Below are 12,726 nucleotides of genomic sequence, written 5' to 3'. Positions count from 1 at the left end.
TACGCTACGCTCAGTCAATTATAGAAATCAATGAAAAAAACCATTATTGTAATTAATCCAGATTATTGGTCATTTTTAGCTTTAATCTTCTGTTTTACCATTCTTTTTTTTTTCAAGAAAGTCATACATTCTCGGGTTACGAATAACCTGACAATATTTGAAAATCTCCCACTACCATGTAAGCGGAAAATGTTGCTTGTGTTGTGATGGAGGACTTAGCCAGCTGCGGAATTGAAAATGCTACACCTGAGTGGGACCCAAAAGCAATGTCAACTCAGCCAGCGACCGGTCATTCATTTTGTTTTAATTTGGCCGCGAGTAGGTACCTAATAATATTGGTTGTGCAAGATTCAGAGTGATTAGATAAGAAAAAAAGTACCTACCGACCAGTCGCATCTCATTTTACTATAAACTAATTTAAAAATAAAACAATCTTAAAGTTAGAATTAAAGTTAGAATTCAAGTGAATATAATCATTTTTGCGTTTGCGCACTATCTGTGAGCTGCGCTATTCTAAAAAACGACAAACCGACATTAAATTTGTGTTTTATATCAACACCTTCTGACATACAAAAGAAGGTAACAAACAATCGTAATAAACACAGTGAAAAGTGAATCTAAATAACAAACATTAAAAATAATTACTACTAAACCAGTGAACCCGTTGTGCGCGAACGTGAATTTCATGATTTATTTTTCAAAAAAACAGTCGTTATATAAGTGTCAAACAACTAAACCACAATTTAGACCTTTTGTACGACTATTTCGTAAATCTACCAGTTATATTGGAATAAATCACGCTAATTGTGTATCGGTACTTGGCAGCGTGGTGAGAGGCGCCGACACATTCCGATCTACCTTCCTGGGACGTGAGTTCGAAACCCAGAGTAAACATTTATTTTTTATTTTTTACGTTGTGAAGTTTGATTTACTTACTGTCCAACAGATGGCAATCCAATAAATCATACAAAATAAATCCAATACTAAATCAAATATATACTGTAATTTAAAAAATAAATGTGATATTAAATCTAACAACAAAATAAACTAAATATAATATTCTAATACAAATCCTTCAAAACTGTAATAGTAAAATATAATTTTTTTACAACTATGTTTCTGTGTCGATTGTTCATTGCAATACATAATAACTCCCTGCAATATGGAGAGCACCACCTGCAGCAAGTGCCCGGAACCCATACTCACGAGGGAATCAATGTTCTGGTGCTCCTCCTGCAAGGAGAGTCTACATTTCGCCTGCGGTGGCGTAAGTGAAGGTCATTACCGAAAACTCTCCCAAGAAAAACGCAATAATACCAAATGCACTGGCTGCAAGACGGAAACGCGCAGTACGGCGCGTTCTACTTCCATTTCCAGGAAGGAGACCCCAGCGGCCAGCACCACTAAAGTAGGAGAAACACAGCTCGACCTAATCACACATGAATTACGTCAAATCAAGACTGAGCTACAGGGATTCAAGAATGTCCAGACGAAATTATACGAAATGTTCGATGAATTCAAGGACTTCAAGGCCTCGCTAACATTCTTTAATAGCAAAATGGAGGGATTTGAAGAAGACTTTAAAAAATCTCTGATAAAACTACAAAGCATAGACTCCGTTCAAAAAAAAAACACAGAACTCGAGGCAAAACTAACTATGCTCGAATTAAAGATCGACGATCAAGATCGGCAACAAAAAAATTTTGCCGCCGAAATAAGAGGTATACCGGAGGTTGAAGGTGAGAATTTGGCAAATATTTTATTTAACATAAATCAAGAAATAAAAACAAACACTACGAAAAATGACATTGAGACCAGCTATAGGTCTCCGGGTAAGACAATCCCCCAAAAAACCAGACCTATAATTGTGCGGTTTAAGCACGTTCACGTAAGAGATGTCTTTTTAAACGATGTAAAAAGGTACAATATGAATGCTGCGTCTAAGGAAGACAAACTCAACACGACCTCAATAGGACTCTCCGGACCGCGCACGCCGGTATATATATCGGAACACCTGACTTCAACAAATAAACGCCTGCTTTACCTAGCGAAGAAGACGGCTATTGATAAAAAATTTGCATTCGTATGGGTAAAAGCGGGACGAGTATATATACGCCAAACCACGGAATCGAGAGCTATACATATCACCTCTGAGAATATCTTACTTGCACTATGACTCACAATTGCAATCATACCCATACTACCTGTATCCCTTTTCAAAATGTTAATCAGAGTGTTCCTATATTTCATGATATTTCTATTCCTTTCAAAAAAATACTACAATATTGCATTGTTCAATCCCCAAATAAGCACGATGTCAGACATTTCAATTAATAATTTAATTATTAACATCGTGGTGCATTTATATTACCCACACATTATCAGGAAATTCTTATATGACAAATTTACAACTACATCATTGTGTCTCTCTGACCCCGCTACTTTACTTCCTTATTATAAGAAATTACTAGCTAACCCTCAATTCACCACTAATACCAATTGCAATTTTTATTTGTACCATTCGAAGAACATGAAATGGCTAATGTTTTCTCACAATTTATGTATAACAATAATTTATGTATATTATTTTATTTCAATAACTGAGCAACCAAACTTATGTACTCTTTGTTCACACATCAAAAACATAAATTTACCATCCCAAATTAATATTAACGTGTGGGTTTACTTACAGATAACTTACTCTAAAAATGATCCAACATTCTTTTGAAATTCCCGACGAATCTATGCTCACATGCAACAATTATGTAGTTGATAATCCTAAAGACATAAATAAATACTGTTGGGAATCGTACAGTCTAAAAATGGTACACCAGAATATACGAAGTATTACCAATATTGATGATCTTCTCATATTTCTTGACCAACTTAAATTCACATTTGACATATTAGTTTTGACTGAGTGCTGGATCAATGAATACTATACCTCCAAAGAAATACAAAATTACACTGAATACCACACATCTATAAAAATAAATAAATCCAGTGGAATTGTTATCTATGTCAGGAACGAAATACAAGCTCAAGTTGACGAGCTCGCTTTATCACAAGCAAATTGTCTAAAAATAGTACTTAACAAAAATGTGTGCATATTTGCAATTTATAGATCACCATCTTTCAACAATATTGATACCTTTCTTAATTCACTACATTCCATCATTAACAGCACAAACAACTCAGAACATCAAATAATCATTGGAGACCTAAATGTCAATATAATCTTAGACAATCACCGTCAATGCGATGATTATTTATGTTTTCTGAGCGAAAACGGTTTCACTCCAACAATTAACACCCCCACTAGAGTACAAGGCACGAGCAAATCCTGCTTAGATCACATTAACATAAAAAATATTAAGTTCATAGACTCGTTTGTCATACACACAACAATTTCAGACCATTATACCACGGCGCTCGGTCTAAGAAATAAGCCCTCCTCTGCTGCTAAAAACAAATATATTTCTAGAATAAATTACAGCAGCCTGCTCGAGGAGCTACGTAGAGAAAAGTGGCATAACGTACTAGATCAGACTGACACTAACCAAGCAATGGACGAATTTATTAAGAAATTGCAATTCTACATATCTAATAACACTGTCAACAAATGTATCCCAAACAAACAATTTAAACTCATGCCATGGATCTCCCCTGGCCTTGTCAAATCTATTCACAGACGAAACCAACTCCACAAAATTGCGAAAAGGCAACCAGATAATATTTTACTACAAGAACAATATAAGAAATATAGGAACTTGTGCAAAAAATTAATTAAAACAACAAAAGAAAAATTCTACAAACAATATATATACGAAAACACATTAACTCCGAAACGTTTCTGGGATATATTTCGAAAAATCACCAAAACAAAAAATAATAAGTCGTCATTCATACAATCATTAGACACTAAAAACACAAACACTGCTGACCCCAAGGGGATGGCTAATTTTGCAAATCATTATTTTACTTCCGTAGGAGCTTCGCTCGCTAACAAAATACTCGATAAATGTAAGAAAACTGAATCCGATCTAGCCAACATACCTTCAACTGTTTATAATTGTAAATCAGATGAAATTCAAACTACGACTAATGAAGTAATGAAAATGATAGATGAACTCAAGACATCGAATGCTTGTGGGTCAGATAAAGTGTCAACAAATTTGCTAAAAGTGTTGAAACCACTTATAGCTAGTACTATTGCATTTATCTGTAATCTTAGTTTCAAATCAGGCATATTTCCGAACCACTTAAAAGAATCAATTGTCATACTGATTCACAAAAATGGAGACAAATCGGATATACAAAATTATCGGCCTATATCTCTACTAAATTCAATCTCAAAAATTATTGAGAAAATCGTCAAAAATCGTCTTAGTCTCTACCTAGAAAATTATAAGATCCTTTCCAAAAACCAATTTGGCTTTCGACCTGGTTTAGGAACAGAAGATGCTATTGCTAAACTGACTGATATTATTTCCAATAATATTGACCAGGGAGTTAAGTCCATCGCTCTCTTCCTTGATCTGGCAAAAGCTTTTGATACCATCTCGCATAAAATACTTCTGAAAAAACTACAGGCCATCGGCATTCAGGGACAGCTATTCAAATGGATGGATAGTTACTTAGCGAACAGATACCAAAAAGTTAAAATTAATGATACAGTTAGCGATCCCGCCCTTATAGAATTTGGTGTACCGCAAGGGAGTACCCTAGGACCACTTCTGTTCAGTATTTATATAAATGATTTATGTAACAGTAATCTCTCCAATCACATCATAACATTTGCGGATGATACTGTCTTAATATTTGAAGGAAGAAACTGGAATGCTGTACACAAGAAAGCAGAAGACGGTATTAACCATCTTAAATATTGGTTAGATTATAATCTTTTGACTCTCAATTCAGAAAAAACAAAATTTATACGATTCAGTGCGACAGAAGCGGGCCAACCCAAAGAATTATACAATATTTTCATACATAAATGCATCGAATCAACTATCTGTGATTGCTATAAATTAGAATGCGTGAACAGTATAAAATATCTCGGTATTGTTATCGACAAACATCTTAGATGGGACGGACATATAGACCTTGTGACTACTAAGGTTAGAAAGTTGACGCATATCTTTATGCCAATTAGAAATATCCTATGTCTAAAAGATTTAAGACTCATTTACAACGCTATGTGTGGGTCACTATTAGACTATGCATCATTAGGCTGGGGTGGATGCGCAAAAATGGTTTTAGACCACTTAGCAAAGGCCCAAAAATCCTTACTAAGGGTAATCATGAAAAAACCTTTTAGGTACCACAGCGATTCACTATTTGAAGAGTTACGAGTTCTAGATGTCAGACAATTATACATGAGGAAAATAATTTTGAACACTCATAAAAAACGTCATCTCTACCCATCTATCGACCACTCTCACGACACCCGACACTCACGGAGGAATCCAATCGTACCACCCACAACCAAAACTTCACTTGCTCAAAGACATTTTTCATTCCTAGGCCCAAAACTTTACAACTTTATACCTGATGCATGGAAAAAGGAAAGCAAAGGTGCTCTTCGTAAATCGATCACCGTCTGGCTTCACCAATTAGGGAGAAAAGAGTGTGAACTCACACTTTTCCAAAAATAAAACAAACAAAATATCAAACACATTAAGAAAACAAAAAAACATACAAAACTAAACAAACCAAACAACAAGTTAACATCAGTTAACTTTATAACTTTTTGCTTTTAATCTTTTATAATAATATTTTTCTTTTTAATGTATCATTATTTTTTAGTTATATATATTTTTTTTTTTAGTTATGTATATATCATATTACTTTTCTTTTTTTTCCTTTTTTGTTTTGTTCTTACAAAATATGTATGCGTGCATGAATACTAACTCAATTTTGACTGTCCTAAAACGGGAATTCCTCCTAGTTGGGCAGTCAAAGTATTTTTTATCTACATGTGTCATTGTATCATCACCTGTACTAAATAAATAAATAAAAAATAAAAAATAAAATAAAAAAAAATAGATTAGAGCCTTAAATTTGCACTTTTTGATTTATTGAAAAAAAATACACAAAAGGAAAGTATGTACATAAATTTTTTTTTTTAATCAAAGCAACGCAACGCAGCGCAGAAAAAATCTTACCACTTATAAGCTGTTGTAACCTATTGAAGGCCGGAGCATAAAACAGAAAAATATTTTTAAAAATATTTTTATAGCCTTTAGAGAGGTGCCATTCATAAAATTCAAAAGTGGAATCTAAAGTTTTATTAGCCCAAGCGATGCCGATTTTGCTTTTCATACACTTTTCGGGGCATTAAGGTCAAAATCGCATCACAAATTATTCTAAAAAGGATAATATTAGAATGCTCGCATATTCTCCAGAGACGAGGTGTTCCACTGATTAAAGATTCATTTTACGGTAGGGTGAAAGGATAATAAATCAGAAACCTTTCGAAAAGTTGGCGACAGTCAAATACATAAAGATATTGATTACTTCTTCTGTGGTTAACTAGATTTGAATATAAAGCATGATGTTTTCTCTTTCTAACACCGTTTCGATCATATTTCTGACACAACGATTTCTATGAGACCATACTATGAGCAGATCCTAAAAGTGAACAAATTGACTCTATGGATAACAGATGTTATGAGATGAGGGTTTAAGTTTTTAATTAGTTTAAGGTAGTTTTGGAGGTTTGAAACTAATTTCACCAAAATCATATTTTAGAATTGAACCCCCCAAATCATTATCGTGATTAATTTTTGGGTTATTATGCCTTGTTGCACTTCCTCCTTCTTTAGTCAATGTTTAGGACAGCGTTACGATGTTCATCATTAGGGCAGATGTACACTGATGATACTTTTGGCCATGAAAATCTCAAATCATACCCCAATTCATGATTCTGGTTAAGGGCACTTTACACAACACTTATTTCCATACCAATCCCTATACTATGGAATCCGTACTTGGACCTGTTTGGAAAATCCTTACTTTACAGTCATTATTTTCATACAGATTTCCGATTTTTTTTTTTTAAAGTTAAGCTAACATTGCCTTGTTACGAATAACCTGACATTTGAAAATCTGCTAATACTATCACAGTAAGCCGAAAAAGTTGCTTGTGTCGTGATGGAGGACTTAGCCAGCCGAGGAATTGAACTCACGCCACCTGGGTGGGAACCAAACACAATGCCAATTGAGCCACTGAGCCAACCGGCCAGTTGCCATTGGAGAAGTAAATATATTTTGGGATGGTACTTAGCCCTTTATAGGGCACGATTTTCGTGGAGAAGTGGCAAGTATAATAAATTGCAACCTACAAGGGCTTAATAGAAAGAAAAAAAACAGCTTTAACATAACCATAGATTAAATGAAAGTATCTGTCACAAAAATACACGTAAAATTCACAATATAGAACATTTAACACACACATTCAAAATCAGTATAATACACAGTCTAGTCAACCTTTTATCAATATTTTAAATATTAACCAAAATAAATATGCACCATTTCCACATAGTATAAGTACGAATGACAGACCTCAAATAATGTCTGACTTCTAAATGGACATTTACTTTTTATTCACTTTCGTTAACTTGATCATTCTGAAGGAACAACTCATAGAGAAAAATTAAAAAAGTGGCGTAAATAAATGTAATAGGACTGGACAGAAAATTAAAAACATGTCGGAAGAATGCGGATAAATGTGTTTTGTACCCCCTTGATTCGGCAGGAACCTTTCTCCTCTTGGTGACTTCCGTCGGCTCCGGCAGTTCCTGGCGCCTGGACTGGCTCTACATTCAAGGAAAACACAGTATGTACTAAGAAACAGTGACCACAACCCTAAGTAGATCCATAGCTGAGAGCTGTTTGTACATGCTTCCCGGCATACTTCCATAACAAACCGGGACAAAACAAGACATGACAAAATAACCACAAACAAATACATACAGTCAATTCTGTTATCAGATGGTTTTTTTTACAAAGTCTTTTTACACGATTTTGATATAACACGGTCAACAAAGGGCAATGTTAAGTGCATGTAATATCCATTTTTATTAAAATCCTAAATTTTTAACACCCCTGTGCATAAACTATTCAATAAAAATGTAGGAATATACAGTAAATTTTTTGATCCTGTAATGATTACGTTAGAATACGTTAGAATCTATCTCCCATATATATTACGTACTGTAATTTTGATATGTTTTTCGAATGTTTCTACCTTGTTAAAATAGAATTAAGTATAATAACAGCAGTACCAAAACCAGACTGGCAAAATACGCAAAGGGCTTATTTCTGAAAACATATTTATATAGTAAGTCCTTTTGTTATTCCGTCTATGTTATATATTACACATTGTCTCAATAACCAATTATTACATATGGCACTATTTTGTTAACGATACGCCGAAAGAGAACAAGTCTATGTTATATATTACACATTGTCTCAATAACCAATTATTACATATGGCACTATTTTGTTAACGATACGCCGAAAGAGAACAAAATACCCCACTTCAATTATCAAAAAATGGAGGACTGCTTTGTGCCGATTGACATGCCAAAATAGCGCTAATAGAAAGTGAAAAAATTAACTTTTCATATTATCCACTCAATCGACTTTTGGTATATTATGCCGAGATTGCAAAACGTCTTGAGCGATTGCGCACCATAATATGCCATTTTTCTTTACTTTTTGTAAAATATTTATTTAAAATTTTTCTTACATTCCTAAAAACTAAATAAAGCAAGAATCGAGATTATTCTTATTTATAATTGTAGACAGTGAATGAATGCATCTTTCTAATGTAATACCAGTTATTTGTGGTAAATGTATTGAATGACACACTTTAGTGCATTCAATTTTGACAGTTTGCCAACCCAAATTGACTCCAAATTTTATGAAATATTTTTTCCATATAAAACATTTCAAACAGCGATTAAAAATTAAGTCTTCTAATATATATTTGTATCTGTGATTATCAAGTAGGCCATAGATAATATACAGAAACATTCAATGTTGACCCGAATAAGTGTCACGCATGACAATTTCAAAATCACTAACGTGAAAAATTCATGCGTATATTTAAGTCTAAAAATATGGGAACTACTGTAAAATATAGGTGAATTCATTGGCTATATAGCACTATAATCAGTTTATATGTCTCCATATTAAAATTCAAATGTATGATTTTAATGAGGGTGCGAAATTTCCAAATCAAAAGCCTAGAAAACACGATGTTCGCTGGACACATATTTAAATTATTGACATAATCGCTCGAGAGGTTTTAGTAGTGATTTAGAAGGGAACAATAATTTCAACAAGAAACCTAACAACCTTTAAAAATAAAATCAAACTATATAGGGTAGTGAAAGTGCGATCAATCAATAGTTTATTTTGAGAATCTTTTATGTTATTGACGAGAGTCCCACAAAGCAGATCCGGAAAAATTATTGTTGAAATTCTATGAAAAGGGAAAGTGCTATACGCTAACACAAAAAACTATCATATATATGTATATATATATTTTGCCTAATATATTTTTGATTTCAGCAATGCTTTTGTATGGCTATTTTGTCAGGAAGATCTTTTATTTATTGCATTGCAGCCATTTTGTGACTGCTGTTTTGTCTGAGGTGGTTTTGTCATGTCACTTTTCATTCCAGTTTATTTGGCAAGATATACTTAATCCACCACTTCAAATTATAAAATAGATAAGGTAATAATAAACTAATAAATATTAAGATAGAGAGGGAGGGAGAGAGAGAGTGAGAAGGCACTAACCTTAGGGGCGATCTTTAGGGTAGACGCTTTGTACTTGAGGAAGGGGGTGATGGTGTATCTGGGGCTTCGCTGCAGACGTGAGAGGACGTGGTTCATTTGGTCACGCCGTCTTAACGCAACGTACGCCGAAGTCTGGTCAATGAATGAAATAAATACGCCACCTGCAAATAATAAAACAATTATTATGTTGTAACTTGCTTAGACATTCTAAAGTACTCACGACGATCCAAACCCCAATCGACTACATATTCAGTTTAGATATGAATCCTATAATTTCTATACCCGCTATATCCGATTTTTTGACAAAATGATCTGAGTATGACATCTTGTTCACATTTTTGCGAGCAACAAGAGGAGCCTAAAATTGAGTTTCAAAACCCTCCTTTTCGCGACCAAAAACCATGTTTAAACTGCGAGTGAGAAACCAAATCCGCTATATCATACAGAAAGTTACTATCAAAACCCGCTATATCGGATTCAACGAATCACAAGCAGTTATTTTGCCAAAATACAATATGGCCGCCGCTCTGACGCCACGCTCGTGTTACATAATGATCTAAGCGTGAGTTTCTAAACCCGCCATGTCGGCTCAGTTGACTATCAAAATCACGAAGTGAGTATCAAAATCCGCTATATCCATTTTATTTATCGAAATAACTTAATTATTGCTAGACATATATAGAAAAATAAATGCTTTTCGAAATTTTATTACTCCAATTCATTATATAAAAAATTGTAATGCATTTACTTATGTACGCTAGAGATGTGACAGTTTTTTGCGGTTTTCTCCAAATCAATGAAAGTTGATATAGCGGGTATAGAAATTACACGACTCATATAAACTCACTCGAGGCTACTAAGATTATTAACAGGACCGTAGACAATAGAAACAGAAACTATGTAACTAAATAATCTTGTTCAGTTTCTTAGAATGCAACATAATAACAGTACATAAATAATTATCTGTTGTAGCTGAGAGATGCAAAAAAAAAAATTTAAATATCATCGCTGGGTGCATAGTCCAAAGTGAAAAAAATAATATATAACAGAAATGCAAAAAAAATCAATTTTGAAACTGGAAAATAAAGTTGGACCCCAAATAATATTCATTGTATTAATTATTAGTTCAGACCAGTGGTCCAAATTAGTAGTAGTATTATGTGAGGTTGCTTGAAGGGGTATGCGCAAACAAACATTAAAATCGTCAATCTGATTTTGAAGTCTGATGAGAGACAGACGTGCATGTGTATATTTGTCCAATTAAATTTTAATAACAACATGTTATTTTCTTTAATTTTAGAATTGTTATGAAATTAATAAGAATTAAGATTTTAAAGTCAATATGTCGAAAAACATATTTTTCGTTTTGCCTACAAAAGAAGTATGCGAGTTTAGGCTTTTCCTTGAAGGGGTACTCCATTATAAAGTTTCTGAAACGTCTTGAAAGCATTGTATTTTGAGTACCCAGTACCTGTTGAAACTTTAAACTTCACATAGTACCTTATAAAATGTAATAAACTTGGGAGTTTGTGATCTACAAGTCGACCCATTACAAACTAAAATCCCAAACACACTAGCTTAAAATAGAGCACCGTTTTATGTCTTCTCAATATCATTTTCCGTTTACCAAAAATAAAGAAATATTACAAACCGAAAGGACTGAAGAGGTCATAAATGTCACTTCTTTTCCAATTGTCGGGAAACACCACATGGAAAACATTGTCACGAGATGGGTTCACTGAAAGAAAAAAAGTTTTATTAATAATTATTTATCATGAAGGAACTCTGATACATAACCACTCAAGTGATGGCAAATGAAGATGATGATGCATGGCAAAACATGAAATTTTTCTTACCCATTTTCAAAATATTTATTTGAATTATTTCAAACATTCCCTCCGTTTACAGTTCTCGCCACCCGAAAGCTGGTGTAATACTTTCTATATTTACTTATTTTATCGATAGATGTCTCAATTCCAAAGCGTGAAGACTGAATGAAACATTCTAGAATCATGATTATTATTTATTTAAAAATCAAAAATGTCAAAACAGATGTTTGTTTTCCAACGCAGGACTATTAAAATGTTGTTTGTTTTTATTTTATATAATTATTACTACATATTTACAACCCACTGTATTCATAATTGAATTACCTATCTATTTATCATATTTTCAACTCAAAGTGATTTAAGAAATTGTGACTTTTTTCTGAACAAAAGATTGAAAACTCCGCATGATGTGTTTTTAAATGTGAAATAATGTTGTCTGTGTAAAACGATTTATTAAAATAAATAAAGGACGAATCCAGATTATTCCTTTTGATAATATTATACAGTGAACGTATTTCTCTAGTGTAATACGAGTTCTTTGTGATAAGTGTATTATTGTATTAAGTATCGTAATTTAATGCATTCAATTTTGACAGTTGGCGAACCCAAATTCTAATAACATATTTTTTCATTCAAAACTTTCAAACAGCTGTTAACGATTAAAAATTAAGTTTTATATTATATATTTGTATCTTTGATTATCAAGTAGGTCATACACAATACACAGAAGTAGAAAATATTCAACGTTGACTAGAATGTACCATGAACGGCAATTTCAAACAAACTGACTCGCAGAATTCATGCTTGTTTCGTTTATAAATTATTTATTTATAATATTTGATAATTTTTTTTTAAATCCTAAAAATATGGAATAAACGGTGAAATATAGGTGAAATCAATGGATGAATAGCACTACCAGTTTAAATGTTTCTGTATTAAAATTTAGAGGTATGATTTTTTTTATGATAGCGGAAAAATTTCCAAAACGAATGCTTAAAAGTGCCGAGCACTAGACACATATTTCGGTTATTGAAGCAAACACTCGAATTATTATAGGGACCAATAGAAGGGTACTACATGTAGA

At 33.1% G+C, this 12,726-nt stretch overlaps 1 protein-coding gene across 3 annotated transcripts in view; it reads right to left on the bottom strand.

The window, feature by feature from the left end:
- LOC149419202 (poly(A)-specific ribonuclease PARN-like) overlaps window positions 1-12,726 on the bottom strand; it is a 121,306-nt gene that overhangs the window by 87,889 nt on the left and 20,691 nt on the right. For all 3 annotated transcript variants that reach the window (XM_089638147.1, XM_089638149.1, XM_089638148.1), the window contains exons 9-11: window positions 11,465-11,551; window positions 9,814-9,974; window positions 7,744-7,820 (exon numbers count right to left, since the gene is read on the bottom strand). In XM_089638147.1, coding sequence (XP_089494273.1) covers window positions 7,744-7,820; window positions 9,814-9,974; window positions 11,465-11,551 — 325 coding nt within the window. The remainder of the gene's footprint in view (window positions 1-7,743; window positions 7,821-9,813; window positions 9,975-11,464; window positions 11,552-12,726) is intronic.

This window comes from Hesperophylax consimilis, chromosome 12, assembly GCF_061612785.1.
Source record: "Hesperophylax consimilis isolate HC1 chromosome 12, BYU_Hcon_1.0, whole genome shotgun sequence".
NCBI classification, from domain to species: Eukaryota; Metazoa; Arthropoda; class Insecta; order Trichoptera; family Limnephilidae; genus Hesperophylax; species Hesperophylax consimilis.
This window is presented reverse-complemented; position numbering and strand designations above follow the sequence as displayed.